We start from the raw sequence: 20103 nt of genomic DNA, 5'->3' as shown, positions 1-20103 counted from the left end.
TAGAAAATAAAAGGCTTTTCCCTTACCAAAGAAATTTATCTTATTAATTGCTTCTGTCAGAACATGAAAACTTCTCTTGATGCAAGAAGCTGCCTTCCATCCTTCCTTTGCCTTCTAACTGAGCTCAGACTCGGCTCTCCTTTCTCAGACATGACATTCCAAACGTGGATCTCTACATGCAGCTCAGAGTCTATTACTTAGTGTTTATATTTAATGTTTTTCTCCAAATTCCCAGAAGTGGGACAGTTCTCTGTGTTTGAACATTATTTCAACATTTGATTATGATATTCATGATAAAGTATAGATCACTATAAAGCCTTCTTTCATTGATAAAGATTTTTTTAAAAATCAAACTTCTACGTAATTTACTTCAAGAATCTCAAATTCTAATAACCTAATAATGCCTTATAAAAGAGATCAAGAAAAACTGTATTAGAACATCTGCACCAAAATTCTCGTTTTCTTTTAACTCAAAAGTTTGTTCTGAATTACATTTGAAAGATGGAAATAACATTCTCTAAAGTTATATGTTCATTAAGGGAACCACAAAGGTTTTTCTCAGAAGGCTCTGAAAAATACATATACTTTTGGCATTCTTAATCAGTAAGTAAGTCTATGATAGATGTAATTCAGGAAGAGTTACAATGGACTAATAATAAACATTAAAAGACAAAAGAAAGAGCTATCAGAAAGAGCTACAGAATCCAAAAATAAGAGGAGGGAGGAAAAGGAGAAGCTAAAAGGATCAAAATGCAACAAGTATATGTATCAATTCCCCATGATGAATTTATTATGTATCACAAGCACATTAATAAAAAACAAAGGAAAAAAAGAATCAAAAATATCATGGAAAGGTTGTAGGACCTATCAGATATATGCAGAAAGTTCTGCAAATTACGAAGTACACCTAAGCCAGTTAGATAAAGAGCAGAATACAATGGGAACAGAACCCAAAGAGACTCATATAAGATAGTAATAAAAAATGACCGGGAGACACTACTGGCCTTTAGTGGACAAAAACAGTGCTGTCAAATACTCTAGAATGTATAGGGCACTGCACAAAACTAAGGATTTTGTCGCTTAAATGCTGTCTATATATTAATATGGAAAAATGCTGAAAATAAAATGTTAGGGTATATAAGAGCAATATGTACATACAGTATGCTGACATTTGTACTTCTTTAAAGCAATTTATAGGAATAATCATACCATGCACTTATATAGTGTAGAAAGACAAACCAGAAATTGGTAAGAGACTGTCTCTGGGAAAGTGATCAAGCAACGGGGGTGTACAGGATACTCTAACTGTACTAGTCTCCATTCTTCTGCAGGTACAACTGAATACATATATGAGTAAATATGTATTACTATATAAAAGTTAAGGATTTAAATTAATCCTTTGAAACAATGGCTTTTAACTTAATACCGGCTTTTAACTTAATACCAGCTTTTAATTGTTCTGTATTTAAGCACCTGTCGTAGATAAAAGAATTATCCCAGACTAGAATACCACTGTAGAATCCTATTCCACCCTTGCTGCCCCCACACACACAACTATCCATCTTTACCCCTCTCCCACTAGCCATCTTTGCCCCTCACCAATAAGAAACTGCTGTCTGCCATGACAGATACACCCTGGGGCATGGTAGCAGCACCTACGCTCCAGACCTCCAGACCCACCTGTGTATGCTACTACATACAGGACTTCACGGGAACCAAGACAAGGGCTTCAGCTATCTTTTCTACTCATATCTGTGTGCCTCATGGCTTATCTGTACATGTATACTCCGGTCAGCCTCTCATACTCTGAACCTTGCCCAGGGACTTACTTCAACCTGGCCTGACAAGTGTCAGTGTGATCAGCTTTATCCTGTGATAAAGCTACAACCATGCCTTCCATCTTGGTATAAACTAGTCCTTTGCTGTGAACTGTCACACAGACCCCATTTTAATTCTGTCCCCATTTTTACAGCACCCACCTTTTCTTGACTCAACAATGACTTCTCTTTTTCTAAGACTTCGACATGCATTCTAAGTTTCATATTGTCTTCAGCAAGATTGTTATCCTGCAAAAATGTTAAAGCAACGTTTTCACACAAGAAAAAATTTCCAATTGAAAAAACAGCAGGCTAGCTATAGAACTGGGCATTTCTACTCAGTATTTCTTCAGTGATATATAAAAATTAGAAGACTGTAACACTGGATCATTTAGACCCAGGCACTCATTTCAGACACACTTATAGAGGATTACTTTATTTGAAAAACTATAAAAATATATTTACAAAATAACTAGTAATTGCTAAAAAAAAAGCAAATCCCTGAATTCTTTAAAGAAAATAAAAATTAATTCACTTTGGTATAGGATGTGTTTCTACTGCCCCCACACATGTAACATTTGTCAAACTAATCTCAGGAAGATATACCTGTTTTTCAATTATGCAACTTTTTAACATATGTTGATTTATGGTGCAAAAAGAGTTTATGTTTGTTAATATTCAGCAAATAAAATTGCTAAAATGAAAGTTCCTAGGGTAAGTTCACATGGATTTTTTAGAAAAAACAAAGAATAAATAGCTATAGTAAAAAATACGTTTTCTTAATCAATGCCAGAATCTTTCTTTCATAACACAAGTTTACCTGGTTCAAACTACTCAGTTTCATTTCATTTTCAGCATCTGTAAAAATAGTAAATGAACTGACATTAAAATTATTTAGAATATCTTAATAACTATCTGCCATATTAACCTTAAAAGTGTAACCCCATTAAAATCAAATATTTTTACAATTGCCAGGGATTAGTAGTTTTAAGAGAAATATATTTTGTCATTTTATATTTCTAGATTGACCATATCAAAGAAATCATAATACAAATGTCAGTTAAAAACCATGTTACAATCTAATTCTGTGAAGAGTAAAAACAAATTATAACTGTATTCTAGATGAGTCAAGTTATTGCTTTAATAAAAATACAGCTATGTTTCAAAATGAGTTCATTAGTTTGGATGGCTGGAAATAGTTTAAGGTCTAAGATTTGACAGGAAAATAAACCTAAAAAAGCAATGACTGTATATTTATAGCACAATATAATAATCTCTCAGATATGAATACATTACATATAGATCCATAAATAGAAAGGGCTCCAGAAGAGGAACACAGAGACAGAATACCATGAGCTTAGCTGGAGTAATTCATTTCACATTCACTGAGGAAACAGCAACTATTTACAGTGAGCCCAGGCCTACACAACAAATAAAAATATTTGATAAAAAAACTGGCTATCAAAGAGCTTACAACTCATAGGGCAAGAAAAACAACCGAACACATGATTATAATACAGCATGGTACAGCAAACACAAGGTACCATGAGAACAAAAAGGGCAAACACAGAGTCCAGACAGGTGGCAGCAAATAAGGCAGAAAAAAGGCAGTGCAGATACCTCCTAGTGGAGGTAATGCTGTACCTTCACTAAATCAATAAACTAAGAGCTAGCTAAAAGAAACGTAGGGATACTCCACACAGAGAAGGAGGCAAATACAAAGGGGACAGAGGTAAGAGACAACACTGGCTTAAGGAGCTACACAGAGTTCAATATGGCCAAAGCCTTAGGATGGTAAGAGAATAAGAATACAAACTGAAAAGGCAGAGAGGGACCATGTCATAAAGGACATTACATGTCCAACTATGTAAGTTTAGACTTCTTGAAGTTTCCAGCGTGCCCTAACATAATAAAAGCAGGGGAATAAGCTGCTTTGTGTTTCAGAAAATTTATTCTGGCTGTAGAATTTTTTTTTTTTTTTTTTTTGGTACTGGGGATTGAATTTGGGACCTTGCACTTGCGAGGCAGGTGCCAGAACCACTGAGCTAAATCCCCGGCCCATCTGCAGAATTGTTTTAAAAAATGGTTTGAAGAAAGAATCATGAAAAGTAGAAAATAAAAGGGCCAGGGATTTAGCTTAGTGGTGCCATGCCAACCTCAAAAGCTTGAGGTCCTGGGTTCAGTCTCTGGTACCAAAAAAAAAAAAAGAAAGAAAAGCAGAGAATAAAAACAGCTAACACTGCTCACTATGGGCCAGACACCATCCTAAAAAGAACTTTGCAATGAAAACATCAAGATAGAGAGATGTAAACTAAGTCCCCAAAGTCAGCTCAGCTATTTAGTGACTAAGCTGAATTCCAGCCCAGGCTTGTTCTTAAACACTTTCCTATTCTGCTCCACTAAGAGATCGGCCACAGTTAACAAAAGAAAGGAGCAATTATGACTGACTGAAGGATTTCTGTGGCAATGGAAGTGGAAAGGAGAGGAAGGACTAGGGCAGTAGTGTGTTTTTTAATCAAATAAACTTAAAGAACCATCCAACAGGATATATAAATTTATTACATAAAAGAGCAGATTGGCCTACATGGCAGCTCTAGGACTGATGCACCCGTGAGAAACCCTGGAGCTCCTCCTGAAACATCACTGAAGGAGGGAGAAGCAAGTCGCTGTGATGACTTCTGGTATTCTGCTTTGAGAGACTAGTACATGCTATTAGGCTGGGAAAGGAAGAGAGGCGAAGCCGATGACTTTATTCTGAAACTTAAGTTTGAAAATCCATGTGATTCGTGGAGTTGGCCATCCAGACCAGAAGCTCATGATAAACAACTGGGTGAGAGATACAGCTGTGGGAGGATCACAAGTACACAAGGGCTGGAAAACTCCTGGACAGGATGAATGAGTCATAAAGGTGAGAATTTATACTATGAGAAGAGGACAGAGTGCAAAACAAAAAGCACCTTTTCAGCCAAACAGCTTCTATTATGTTTTCCTGGTATGAATGAATACTGGTATTTTGCCTGTTTCACTTAATACTTATTTTTACCACAGAATACTGGTAGAGTAACTAAATATCATCTTGACATGGAAAATGGTAGAAGACCTATGGTACTTATCACTTAGGCCTTTGCTTTGTTACAGGCGATCATTTCAAAAGGTACCAATCCACTTTTAAAGATGAAATCTGCATTCGCGACCTAGGGAGTCTGGGCCCTGATGAGTTACAGAAAGTATTCAGTTCCATATGGAGTAAAAGAAACAGACCCATACTTCCCCACAACAATTCTATGTACATAAGTGTTTCTCAGAAATCTACATGGTTTCTTTTATTTTTTTAAATTTTCTTATTTTTGGACACAGGGTCTCACTATTAGTTCAAGCTGGCCTTGAACTCACTGTTTAGGCCAGGCTAGCCTCATACTCTTGGCAATCCTCCTGCTTCAGCCTCCCAGGTGTTGGGATTACAGGCATCTACCACTATGCCAGGCTAAATCTACATGGTTTCTTACATCACTGACTTCCATATAAATACCCAAAGAATAAAAAAGGGATGTTGAAAGACACCTAACCAATATTTAATCTTTTTTAGTAGAAAATTCAATTTGTAATCTATTAACTCTGCACCAAATCCAAACCAAACAATACTAAATTATACACAATCATTTCTACAAATGCTCCATTTTCATGAAGTATTCAACAATTCAAGTGTTATGTTTCTAAAACAACCCAGTGAAAAAGTTCCAAACATGTTATACCAGACAGTGCTTGTTGTGGTCTAAATACTTCTTCCTTGGAGGAACTCTGTGGAAGAGCTCTTTCCTTTTCCGACACCATATCACTTTGCTCCATAGCATAAGCCTTCAATTCCAGTTTCAAGCTTTCACACTGTTCAATTATTTGTCTGTTTTCCATATTTAGCTGTTCTTGTTCTCTCCTCAAGGCATCTCTGTCATTTTCTGCAGAAGATAATTTTTTATTTATGTCTTTTATTTTATTCTCAAGTTCTTCAACTTTTTTTGTAGACTCCACTTTTTCAGTTTGTAGAACCTGAATGGTTTTCTGCATTTCACACATCTTAGAGTTATCAGTTACTGTAACTCCTGAGCCACCTAGAACAAAAACAGCACGAAGGACATCAAATATCTTCCTATATACAACTATCAGATTTAAGAGTGCAGAATTTGGAAAGCCTATAAAGAAAAGTTAAATTGCTATAATGAACTAAGCATTTTTTGTAACAGTAGGAAAGTTTTATTAAAGGTAGGAAAAGAAACAGGCTCTGCAGAGCGAGTCTGGGCCAAGTAAAAGTAGGAAAAGAAGTGCACTCTACAGACTGAGGGTGGGTCGCCATGCAACAGGGAACACAGCGGCCTGAACACTTTTAGAGAAATAAAAAGTTGAAGAAATATTATTTGAATCAACTAGTAAAAAGCCTATGTGTCTGAGTTTGAAAGTAAAAACATCTTTAATCATTTATTACCAAAGTATCATCACCAAACAATGCAAACTCATCTATGAATTGGAACTGTTTACCAAAAAAGCAGAACTTTTCTATTTCAATCTTGAAAGGAATGGTGTCACTAGAAATTTTTGGCAACTAAGCAAAATTAGTCATTCCCTCATTATTTAGGACTTAGTCTACATTTACTCCAGTGTCTTGGTCTCGGAGTGCTAAGTTTGTCATTTAATTACATCATCAAATATGTGAAATTAAGAAGACTAATAACCTTGCTGTAATAGATTTTCAAGTTCTTCAATTCGTTCTTCATAGCTGCTTAATTCCTCTCGATGTCGATGACATATATCTGTCAGTTTCTGTTGATGTGCATTCTGTAATACTGACATTTCATGTTGATGGTCATCAATTTCCTGGCTTCGGTTCTGTTTCAGTTCCTTAAAAATTAAGAACAAAGTTAACCACATTAGTAATCAATAAATTTATGCAAACTATTTATTTCACTGTACTCCAAAAGCTTATATTATTAAAATTAATTCTCTGAAAAGAATTAAAATACAGTTCCCAAATTAGGACAATTCTGAAAGAATTTACTTCTTCTTTCTTAGACCTCAAAAACAGTTTTGCTACCCAGGCCTGGTGATACACGACTGTAATCCCAGCACTCTACAATGCTGAGGAAGAAGGATCACAAGTTCCAGCCCAGCCTGGCAATTTAGCGATTTAGTAAAATCACGACTAAAAACAACAAAAGAGTAGGGATGTACCTCATTACGAAGACTTTGAGTTCAACCCCCACTACCACACATACACAAAAGTTTTTCGGCTTTTAATGAGGGAATACTGACAAGGAAACACTGTAACAAAAGACAGCAAAAATATCTTTTCCTTAGTCTCTAATGACCATGCCCATTTCCTAGTCCTAAAATCATATTTCAGTAATACGAGAGGGCAATCCATACCTGTCGTGCAATTACCACTATTCTCTTATTCAGCCTTCTGTCAGTCTCATGGGAACTCCCAACCTGCAGGCCACAGTGCTTTGCTACCAAAATTGAGATGACCAGTGTCTCTCCAGGACCCTGGATCTTGATGGGAAACACAATGAAAACTGCATCCTCCTAGTCTGTTCACTGTGCCCTGTAGATTTCTGATGCTGTCCCACGCCTGTGCTTCCTGACACCAGAATGCTTAACTCTGTCTTCAGTCCTGCAGTCAGACCCACTCACTGGTCCTTCATGGAAAACTCTTGTGCTTTACTTAGCAGGAGATGGTTTTGACTGCTTATAACCAAGAATCCTAATTGATGGCTTAGGTGCTATTTTCTGAGGTGAGAAGTCAAATATTTAAATCTTATGCACTTATGTAGCAGTACTGGGACAAGTGCTCGAAACAGTCCTACAAGGTAGATATTATGATGTTTACTTATGAAACAGAAAATGCGAAAGGTTAAGTAACTTGCCCACAGCAACACAGCAGGTAAACAATATAACGAGGATTAAACCAAGGTCTGACTGGGACACTTACTCGCACTAGTAGTAGAGTAACAGTAAACCCAAAAGCTAAAGCTGAAAATGCTGTATCTGACCATAACTTCAATACTAAAAATTATTCACTGCTATGAAAAATATATGGAAGAAAGGCTTTCTTAAAAGAAATAATTGACAGAAATTAGCAAAATTCTACCACTAAGGTAAAATAGTTACTATAATGAATAATATTTATTTTATCGATATCCTTTAACCCTAAAAGCTTGAAACAGCAAAACTGGAATGTTTTAAATAAAGGTAGTTTTATGAGCTACAATAGAGATAAATGAAATATGTCTTCCAAATGATTTTAAAGAGGTATTTTAATTACTATATTTATTTTAAAATTTTGCAGTATTAGGGATTGAATCTAGGACCTCATGCAAGTTACTCAAGTACTCCAGCACTGAGATACATTCCCAGACTATTTTATTTTATTTTGAGGTAGGGTCTTGCTAAGTTGCCCAGGCTGGCCTCAAACTTATAATCCTTCTGCCTCAGCACTCCAAACAGCTGAGATTATAGGCATGGGACACCCAGCAAGGTAAATACCTATGTATCTTATTTCTCATAAGAAAGAAAGATAATTCAAAATAGTTAAAAACTCCCAGGGATTTAGCTCAGTGGCACTGCACCTGCCTTGTAAGCGCAAGATCCTGAGTTCGATCCCTGGTACCAAAAAAAAAGACAAAATAGTTAAAAACTGAATACCATAATATATATAATCTTTCACAACTGAGATTTTTACTTTAGGCCTATGCTTTTAATATACAGATGTTTAGATGTATAACAACCATTGGCAATCAAAATCTGACTTACCTTAATAATATTTTGCAGTTTGCAGATTTCACTTTGATCAGAGCTATACGTTCCTTGTGCCTTACAGGTTTAAAAAAAAAAGAGAATTGGAAAATAATTGTACCAATTTTCTTATTAAACAAAAACTCAGAAACTTATTAAAAGCTATTTTTCAAAAAAGGGGTATTTCTCAGACAGATTCTCATTAAAGAATACCAAGCACTTTTTTAAAAAAGTAGTCCATTAGAGAGTAATGCACAATAAAAAGATGCCCTATTCAAGAATTTGCTAATTGGAGAGACAATTTTTATAAAATAAAGATAGAAAAAAGTCAGGATATTTTAATTATTTTAACAAAATGAAAACAGGAGGATAATCAAACAGCTTTCTAAAAGAAAATTTCTATAATAGGTCATCCAATGTTAATGCTGAAAAATCATTTTGAAAATTACTTTGAAAAGGTCTCCATCTCTATCTCAATACAGAAAAATCTTTGATTTGACAAGAAAATAAAAGTAATTTTGATTCTTTTCTTCTCATTCAAAGCTGTATTTTTCCTTTATCTTTTTAAAAACATTTTAACTGATACCTAATAACTGTATATGTTGAAGGAATAATTAACATTATCATCTCAAACATTTACCATTTCTTTGTGGTGAGAATATTCAAAATCCTTTCCTCTGGCTATTTTGAAGTATACATCATTATCAATAGTTACCTTATTGTACGAAAGACCAGAACTTATTTTCCCATCTAACCATAATTTTGTACCACTGAACAAACTCTGCCCACCTTCCTGCTCCACTACCCACCCAGGCCTCTAATAAGCACTCATTTACCTTTATTAACATTTACTAGATAACATGTTAATGAGCCAAAAGTTGCTCTAGAGCTGAAAGACAAAACATAGTACAATAGAAAGAACACAAGATTTGGGACAAAAGATGTATGCTTGACTCATAAGTTTAATCACTGGGATGATGAGTATATTACTCTTAGTAATAACTTTCAATTTCCTTATCTGCAAGACAGAGGTAATAAATACTTCACATAGTTATTAAGAATAATATATATGTGTGTCTTATGTAGTATAATACGAATATTAATTTTCATTATGTCTTGCTAGAAAATTAAGTTTCTTACAAAGTCCCAATTATGCTTTTTTTCACCTTACGTCACAATCCAGGCATTTAGGATGTGCTGAAGTGAATGTACAGAAATCCCATTTCTTCCTAGTAGAATCTTGCCGTAAGCAGTATTTCTTATAACATGTGACTCAGATGATCAGAATCACCTGCGAGTGTTTAATCTGTTTGGATAAAGTTTCTAAGGCTCTAAAATAGACTCTGAAATAAAAATCTCGGAAGGCCAGACATGAAATCTACAATATTATCAGGTTCTCCAGGTCACTCTTCCAATGAAGTTTAAGGACCATAGCTTTTTAGTGACGAGCTGTACAGACACCCTCTGTTTATCTGGGGCATTGGCAATGTCTAACGTTGTGGAAAACAAGCAGGTAATATTAATTGGTAAGATCTGTCCTTTTTGTAACTAGAATACATTCACAAAAAGATAGAAAACATCTTTACTTATATACTCTTTTTCTTTCTTTTACTGATGAAGTGAAACCCTAATGAACAATATACCAGTTTATTCCAAGTCTCCTGTCCAGTTACAAATTCCAGAATACTGTATATAAAATCCATTACATGTAAGTAAAAGCATTCCTTGGAAGAAAGCTTAGAGCCCCAAATAGGAAGTATTTAATTCCTAATGCATAAGAACCAACACAAAATACTTTAACATATTTATGATACCAATTACCACATTTTCATTTCATTATCACAAGAGCCAAAGAAACCTCAGTCCACATCCAAGGAAGCCATGTCACACACAGAGCCTTGGAGCCCTGGGGTCCCCACCAGAGAAGCCTCAGGATTTCCAGGGGAAAAGGTGATGGCTCAAATCAGGTCCTCAAAAATGGATTTGGTGCTTTATATTTTTTTCTTTTTTTGGTGCCGGGGATCGAACTCGGATCCTTGTGCTTGCACAGCAGGCGGCAAAACCACTAAGCTAAATCCCCGGCCTGCTTTATATATTTTTTATTTTTTTTCTAAATATTGTTCAGAAAAGCATACTGAAGATACTGAAGCTGAGAAAAAGGCAACTGAACCAAAAAACTCATAGCTACTGGCTGAATTAGAAGTGCAATACTGGGTTTCTATTTCTGAGTCAGGAGTGATTCTGATGCCAAATGCTCTACACGTAGCTTCCTAGATAGCAGCATTATTTTTACTCACTCCTAGTTTTTAAAACTCATTCAAATTTACCTACCTGGGCAATACGCCTCCAATGGCCAACCTCAGATTCAAGTCTTGAGACTTCATTTGACAATCTGTTTATTTCCTGTTGTGATGCAAGTAGGTCGCCAAAGTCCATGTCATCATCGTAGAAAGCTGCAGGGCGATGATGGAGCCCATAACTGGCGGAAGACAACGCAGTGGTTTCGGGTGCACTGCCAGCCCCCGTGGGCACCGACTGAGCAGCCGGCTGCAGTTTCAGCAGCTCATCCTGGAGCGCGCTCTGTCTTGCTTTAAGAAGGCTGATTTCCACCTATATATTTATAATCTGCACTTTAGAGGAGGTACTTACAAAAAATATATTGGTTTTTTTTATAGATTCCTAATATTAAACAGTATAACGATTTATCTAAGATTATCCAGTAACAATACTAAGTGAATCTATGTCTTCTATAACATCCTAACTTTAAGATATTTATTTTTAAAACACATAATTACTATAGTTAAAGCACAAATGTTTCAAATAGTATGAAGATGAAAATTTCACTTTATAAGTTAACTAAAGCTATGAATTTCTCAATTAAATTGGCTTTGCTCCTATAGGCCATAAGGCAAGGTGGAGAAAACCATGAATTACCGGGCTCCAAAACTGCAGATACAGGAAAACCACCAATTCAAAAATACAGACAATTTGTTTTTTCTGTTTGTGGACTCTCTCTCTCTCTCTCTCTCTCTCTCTCTCTCTAGATAGATAGATAGATAGATAGATAGATAGATAGATAGATAGACAGACAGACAGACAGATAAGTAGATGGTCTTGGAAATTTTCCTTTGTCTTTTTTAAAAATTTTTTCCTCCCTCTTTTATCTGTTAATCTTTAATCCATTTTCCATGCTCTTTCTTTGTCTTCTTTCCTTGTTTTTTTGTTTTCTTCTATTTCTCATTTTTAAAATTGGATAAATTTTCTACCCTTTATCTAGTTCTACAAATATCCTACACAATAGGATCCTTTGTCTCATTTCTCTCTCCAGCTCATCTCCCATTGTTTAATTTTTCAGATTTTCCTCTAATATTCTCCTGTTCCCAACCCTCTATATCTTTAATAGTATAACCATTATACTTTATTAATCTTCAGACAGTTAACTCTATGTTGTTACTATTGAATTTCTTTCCAACTCATTCCATCAGTTGCTGTTGCATTTAGTACATACAAAGTCCGCCAAAAAATGTATATACACTTGAGGAAAAGTAAAATAGTATGATGTTTTTTGAACAGGTGGTATTAGCCTCATATGGAGAACCCTATAGGTTATTGTATATTTCAGAAAACCCACTACACTGCTGGCCCTTAGAAACTGAAAATGCATGTGCAGCAATATCAATGACCAAGTGAAGCAGCCCGCCGTATTAATAAATGTCTGGAAGCTGATGGCCACCACTCTCAGCACCTCTTGTAATTGCAGAGGCCAAAGGTAACTTGTATTAATCTCAAGATGTCTCAATAAATTTAGTATTAAAATACTTATAGAAGGTTTTCTTTTCCTGAAGTGTGTATACATTTTTTGGTAGACTCTGTATATATGTTAATATCTGGGTTATCTCAGCGTTTTTACTCTAATTATGGATTTTTCTATGGTTAAGGGTGATACATTATTGGTTCTTATGGTATGTCAATATACAATCTGTCTTGATAATATAACTTTTGCTGACTGAGGATTGCTATTAATAGGTTTTCTTTGTATGCCAACACATTACCTTTGTTACATTAACAATACTGCGATCCATTCCCAGAGAACTGAATGTTTGGCCAATTACAGTGCATCCTTTCCCCTCCCAAATTAACAGAGGCAAAAGACTATAATTAGCCATGCCAAGACTATACTAATGAAAAGCATATTAACTAAAGAAAATACCATATGAGCAACAAATACTTTCCACTATAAACACCTGCAAACCTAAGCACAAAACAAAACGACGATACACACATGAGAAGACAAGACGACAAACTGGCTCCCAAAACTCCCAACTCACCTAAAGCAGATTCTGGGGGGATCAAGGGGCAGGAAAGCAAAAGCCACACATTGGAATTATGCAAAAGGATAACAGAGGAGATTAAAAAACTGACCAATGAGGAGTTTCATGGGATCACAGAAGATATAACAGATAGTGAAAGCATTAAAAAAAAAAAGATTAGGGAGCTTACAGAAGACTCTAATAAAAAGCTAACTGAACTAAACAAAATGATACAACACATTAAATCCCCAGTTTAGCAAAGAATTAGAGTCCATGGAAAGGCTCCAAACAGAAATCCACGAGATTAAAATTATATTAAAAGTACAGGCAGCAGAAATGATGAATGTGATGATACACTATCAGAATTAGAAGACAAGGATGCTTTCAAAGACCAATTACTCAAAAACACCTTAAACAAGAAAACATGAAAAATGGATCCAACCGCTGAAAGATGATGCACAGAAGACTCATCTAAGATTAACTGAAATAAATGAAAAATCAGAAGACAGCAAAAAGGGCATAAAAAACCTGCTTGCAAAAGTAATAGCAAACTTTCCAAATACAAGGAAAGAATTAAACATACAGATAAGGGAGGCATACTGAGACCCCAAGTAGCGATGATCAAAAGAGAACCTCTCCACATCACATTATAGTCAAAATACCACAAGTCCCACAGGGACAAATCTTATAATCTGTTTGAGAAAAGCAATAAATTATGAAGGTAAACCCCTCAGAATTACAATAGACTCCTTAACACAAACCTTAAAGGACAGGAGAGCTTGGAAGAAGGTGTTTCTACCCCTAAAAGATAACAACTTCCAAGCCATATTTATATGTCCTGCAAAACTTTCCTTCAAAATTGATGTAGAATTAAGGTATTTCCATGATAAAGAGTACCTTAAGAAATTCATCATCACCAAACTACCCCTCCAAAAAAAAAAAAAAAAACAAAACTCTCAAGGATAGCCTAGAAAGAGACAATGAACAATGCAGAAAAAAAAAATAAAAGTCTAGTAGAATGAAGCAGAGTGAGCAGCTAAGCAGAAAGGAGGTAAAAAAGAAAGAAAAAGGAAATCAGCAACAGGAAAACAAAGCAATGAAAGGATAAGTCAATAGCTTTCAGTAATAACTCAATGTATATGGTCTTAATTCCCCAGTCAAAAGACACAGATTAGCAGAATGGAAAGAAATGCAATCCAAAAATATGCAGTATACAAGAAATATATTTAATTCAAAAAGAAATCCACAGATTAAACATCAAAGATGTAAAACAATATTCCATGTGATAGGAACCAAGAAAAAAGGAGAACTAGCTATCCTAATTTCAGACAAAGTGGAGTTCAAGCCAAAAATGATCAGAAGAGGCAAAGAAGGTCACTACATATTGTTTAAGGGAATGATTCAACAGCAAGAAATAACAATTATAAACATATTTTCACCAAACACAGGCGCGCCTAACTTCACAAAACAAACACTACTGGGCATAAAAAAATCAGATAAACACCAACACAATTATAATAGTGGACCTCAATACCCCACTGTCACAAAAAGATCAACCAGATAAAAAAATCAACAAAGCAATACCAGACTATAACCAAATCTTTGAACAAATGGAGTTGACCAATATCTGCAGAGTGTTCCAACCAACAGCCACAGAATACACATTCTTGTCAGCAGCATATGGGACTTTCTCTAAAATAGACCACATGTTAGACCATAAAGCAAGTTAAGTAAATCCAAAAGTATGAAAATTATACCATGCATATTGTCATATCATAGTGCAATAAAACTAGAAATCAACAGCAAAAGAAACCACAGAAATTATACAAATGCATGGAAACGAAACAATACTCTCTTAAGTAATCAAATGGTCTCAGAGGAATTACACAGTCTCTGGATTAATCAAATGATAATGCCAGTACAATATACTGGGACCCATGGGACAAAATGAGGCAGGCGGCAGAAGCACTGAGCTAAATCCCCAGCTATGGGACAAAATGAAAGCAGTCCTAAGAGGAAAATGTATAACTATGAATCCTCACACCAGAAAAACAGTGGGAGTCTATGACCATACCACCCTGAATGTGTCTGGTCTCCTCAGAAAAACAGAGGGAGTCCAAATAAATAACCTAATGATACACTCAAGGTCCTAGAAAAAAACAAGAACAATCCAAATCTAAAGACAGTACAAGGAAGGAAATTATGCAGAACAGGGCAGAAATTAGTAAAATTAAAAAAAAAAATCAATGAATCAGAGAGTTGGTTCTTTGAAAGAATTAACAAAAATAGACAAACTCATAGCCAATCTTACCAAAAAAAAAAAAAGGGAAGAAAAGACACAAATCAATAAAATTAGAAATGAAAAACATGAAATCCAGTCTTTGCTAAAATTCAGAAAATCATTAGTAACTACTTTGAAAATCTATACTCTAATATAAATGGTGAATCCAGAAAAAATGAATAGATTCCTACATATATATGAATTATCAAAGCTGAATCAAGAAGATATAAAAATCCTGAATATGTCAGGCATGGTGGTGCACACCTGTAATCCCAGCTCTTTGGAGGCTGAGGCAGGAGGATCATTGTGAGTTGAAGGCCAGCCTGGGCTATATGATGAGTTCACCAGCCTGAACTACATAGTGAGACCCAGTCTCAATAAAAATACAAAATAAAACAAAAATACTGAATATTCCAATATTAGGCAATGAAATTGAAGGAAAACAACTACTATCTAAAAAAAAGCCCAGGTCCCAGTAGATTCATTACCAGATTCTACAAGAACTTTAGAGAGGATCTAATGCCAATACTCCTCCAACTCATTAATGAAATTGAAGGGGAAGGAGTAGCACCCAGGAGGCTGAGGCAGGAGGATTGCCATGAGTTCGAGGCCAGCCTGGACTACATAGTAAGTTCAAGACTAGCCTGAACTACATAGCAAGACCCTGTCTCAAACTCACTCACTCCCCTGCCAAAAAAAAAAAGAAAAGGAAGGAGCACCAAAGTCATTCTTGGAAGCTACCATTACCCTGATTCCAAAACTAGACAAGGAGCCAACCAAAAAAGAGAACTATAGGCCAATCCCTTGGATGAACACAGATGCAAAATTCCTTTAACAAGATACCGGCAAACAGAATGCAACAAATCATCAACAAGATCATACATCGTGACCAGGTAGGATTCATCCCAGGTATGCACAGATGTTTTAATATGTGCAAATCAATAAATGTAACACACAAAGCAAAGACAAAAACTATATGATCATCTCAATCGATGTAGAAAAAAACCTTTAACAAAATCAACACCCATTCATGACAAAAACCCTGAAGAAAATAGGTATATATATAAAAAAAAGAAAATAGGTATAGAAGGACCTTATCTCAATATGATAAGAGCCACTTAAGACAAACCAACAGCCAACATCACAGTAAATGGAGAGAAGGTGAAAGCTGTCCCTCTAAAATCAGGAACAAGACAGGGATGTTCACTATCACAACTCCTGTCTATATGTAATTCTTGAAGCATTCATTACTCACAGTGATCAGGAAATAGAAAAAAAAAGAAAAGAAATATGTATCAGAAAGGAAGAAGTCAAATTATTATTTGCAGATGACATGACTGTCTACCTAGAAGACCCAAAAAATTCCACCAAAAGACTCCTAGAATTAATAACCAATTTCAGTAGTGTAGCAGAATGAAAGGCAACACCCCAAAATCAATAGCATTCCTGTATACCAATAAAAAATTCACCAAGAAATCAGAGAAATAATACTTTTCATAATAGCATCAATAAAAATTAAATACTTAGGACTAAACTTAACCAAGCAAGTGAAAGACCTTCATAATGAAAACTACAGCAGCTGGGGATTTAGCTCAGTGGCGCCCATGCCTGCCTCACAAGCTCAAGGTCCTGAGTTTGATCCCTGGTACCAAAAAAAAAAAAAGAAGAAGAAGAAGAAGAAGAACGATGAAAACTACAGTACTCTTGAAAAATAAGATCTAAAAGGACATCAAAAAATGGAAAGATATCCCCTGTTCCTGGATAGCCAGAACCAATACAGTCAAAATGATCATACTTTCAAAAGTGATACACAAATTCAGTGCAATCCCAATCAAAATGCTAATAGCACTCCTCACAAAATTAGAGAAAAAAATCCTAATATTCATATGGAACCAGAAGAGACCCAGAATAGCAAAAGCAATCCTGGGCAATAAGAACAAGGCAGGAGACATGACAATCTCAGACTTCGAGTTACACTACAGATATTCCTCATTTAGCGAGCTACCTGTTTAATGACTGTTGAGACTTACAACACGTCTTTATGTATAATTCTGTACATCTTGTTTACAGAGCCTCAATGTCTTTTTTGTACAGTATATCTTATTTATACAGCACTGCAATTTTTGATTATACTGTACCTTACTGTAGTTTGTGTTCTACTGTACATTACAGTACTACATTAACAGTTATGCAAATAAAATCAAAGTCATCAAGCTGGAGTTTCCTTTTACCATTTCTTTATTCTAAATACATCTTGAAATGTACATACTACACACAATTCCTCATTTAGAGACCAGTTCAGTTAACAGTCTAGGAGCAGGAAAGGAACGGAACTTGGTCATTGAACAAGTGGATAATGGATCAAAATAGAAGATGCAGAAACAACTCCAGGTATATTCAGCTATCTGATTTTTGACAAGGGGGCAAAAAAATCTACACTGGAGGAAAGACAGCCTCTCTAACAAATGGTGATGGAAAAACTGGCTATCCACATAAAGACTGAACCTAGACCTCTAACTCTCACCATGTACTATGTAAACTAAAATCAAAATTGATCAAAGATCTAAATATTAAAACAGAAACACTTAACCTACTGAAAGATAAGATAGATAAAACTCTTGAAGGCAAGGCAAGGACATAGGTATAGGCAAGGACTTTCTGAACAGAAGAACTGCTATTGCACAATATACCAAGAATCAACAAATGGGATCATATCAAATTTAAAAGGTTTTCACACCAAAAGAAACAACCAGCAGAGTGAAGAGGTAACCTATAGAATGGGAAAAAAAATTTTGCCAGCTACCTCTCAGATAGAGGACTAAAGTGTAGTCCCTATCAAACAATGGGCAACTGAAATGAATTCTCAGAAGTAGTACAAATGGCCAATAAGTACACGAAGAAATGTTCAACCTCACTGGCCTTTAGAGAAATGCAAATTAAAACAACACTTAGAGTCTATCTTAGTCCAGAAAGAATGGCTATCATTAAGAAGTCAAATACTATAATAATACTAGTGAGGCTATGGGGAAAAAGGGAACCCTCCTATACTACGGGTGGGGATGTAAACTAGTACAACCACTAAGGAAATCAGTCTGAAAGTCTCTTGAAAAACTAAAACTAGAAATTCCATTTGACCAGCTATTCACCTTCCAGTTATCTTCCTGAAAGAGTTAAAGACCTCATTTAACAGTGGTACGTGTATATCCTGTTCAGAGTAGCACAATTCACAATAGCTAAATCTTGGAAACAGCCCAGATGCCCATCAACAGATGACCGGTTAAAGAAAATGTGGCATTTATACATAATAGAGTACTGCTTTGCCATAAAGGATAAATTTGAGTCATTTGTAGGAAAATGGATGGACCTTGAGGCCATAATGTTAAGTCACTCAAACACACAAGCTTAAATATTGCATAATTTCGCATATATGAGAAACCCAATATAAATAAAGAGCACAATGAATATAGACGATAGGAAAAAAAAAAGAATGTTTCCCTAGAAGGTTCTTGGTTTATTAATCAAAACACTGATTCTATTTCTGTATTTTGTGATATTTGTAGTATTTGACAGCTTTTTAAAAGTATATAAGCTTTAGACTTCATTAACCAGGATTCTCTCTCTGGTCATGATAATATCTTTTTGAATTTTTGTCAAATAAATAAACTTTAGGATGTGAAAAAAAATGGGTTTGCTATCTTCTATGTAGAGGGTAGTATAGATAATTTCTTACGGCTCTGTTTGTAATTATCAAATCATAAATAATGATGAAAACTGTGTCAGTCTATGCAGTTTATACATCAAGTCGTTTTAGATAAAACAGTTTGCCCAAGGTTATTAGCCCAAGTCTTAGAAGGAAATAACTTAACTATGCATGGTGGTACATACCGCAATCCCAGCACCCTGGGAGGCTAAGGCAGGAGGATCATAAGTTTTGACCCAGTCTGGCTGACTTAGCAAGACTCTATCTCAAAATAAATAATATTGAAATAAATATGAAGTGACTATAATAATCTTTACCTCTTTCTGTTGCAACTGATTTCGGTAACTTGTAGACTGCTGCTTTATTTGAAGCTCTGATGCTTCATGCTTTTCTTCTAGATCACTACAAAGTGTTTTAAGCCTTTCATTCTAGAAGAAAAAAAAAAAGTATTTTCGACAAAAAGATTGCAAGTAAAACTTGTTAGTAATGGTTATGTGCATGCCATCATGAAAAACATACTTTTTCACACACAAAAAATGCAAAATATAAGTCTCAGAATTCTAGCCTTTAAAATACACTTTCAAGATAAAAAGTTACAAAAGCAAAGCATGTTTATATAGCTATGCCTAATTCTATACCAAAGGGAGAGAAAACATTTTGCCACTCTGAATTTCTGCTAAGAAGCTCCTGCTTAGTGATTCTCCCATCTTTGTGTATCCAGTGTCTAGCATCCAGTAGGCAGTACATGCCTAGAAAATGAATGAAGAGATTGCATGTTAAAGTATTTGTTTTTTCCCCAAAACAGTAATTTAAAAAAATATATATTTTAAAAAAGATTTTTGAATAGAGGTGGTGGTATACACCTGTAACATTAACTACTCAAAAGCTTGAGGCAGGAGGATCTCAAGTTTAAGGTCACCCCAGGCAATTTAGCAGGACCTTTTCTCAAAATAAAATTAAAAGGGTCCTGGGATGTAGCCAAACATTCCTTGAATTCAATTCGTAGTTCAATACAAACCAGAAAAAAAAAAAAAAGACTTTTGGTCAGAGTACCACTAAAGACTCACATTATTTGTTTGTCTGTTCCCTGGGTTTCCTGAGGTACCTCTAAAAATCCCCATTTGAAAACCACCACTAGAACTGTTTGAAAAACTACTATTATAAGTATACGCAGAAGGAGATGAGGATGTGGCTCAGTGGTAAACTGTTTGC

The 20103-nt window shown here is 35.3% G+C and overlaps 1 protein-coding gene across 4 annotated transcripts in view; it reads right to left on the bottom strand.

Moving 5' to 3' along the window:
* Trip11 (thyroid hormone receptor interactor 11) overlaps positions 1-20103 on the bottom strand; it is an 80575-nt gene that overhangs the window by 48903 nt on the left and 11569 nt on the right. For 3 of the 4 annotated variants that reach the window (XM_087195507.1, XM_004837014.4, XM_087195508.1), the window contains exons 3-9: positions 19209-19319; positions 10932-11210; positions 8619-8678; positions 6542-6707; positions 5570-5923; positions 2638-2675; positions 1980-2066 (exon numbers count right to left, since the gene is read on the bottom strand). In XM_087195507.1, coding sequence (XP_087051633.1) covers positions 1980-2066; positions 2638-2675; positions 5570-5923; positions 6542-6707; positions 8619-8678; positions 10932-11210; positions 19209-19319 — 1095 coding nt within the window. The remainder of the gene's footprint in view (positions 1-1979; positions 2067-2637; positions 2676-5569; positions 5924-6541; positions 6708-8618; positions 8679-10931; positions 11211-19208; positions 19320-20103) is intronic. The other variant, XM_087195509.1, reaches the window with a different exon arrangement.

This window comes from Heterocephalus glaber, unplaced genomic scaffold, assembly GCF_053883595.1.
Source record: "Heterocephalus glaber isolate CG9 unplaced genomic scaffold, H.glaber_assembly_v1.0 deba00001608, whole genome shotgun sequence".
Classification (NCBI taxonomy): Eukaryota; Metazoa; Chordata; class Mammalia; order Rodentia; family Bathyergidae; genus Heterocephalus; species Heterocephalus glaber.
Note: the sequence above shows the minus strand (reverse complement) of the source record. Positions and strands in the feature narration are given on the sequence as shown.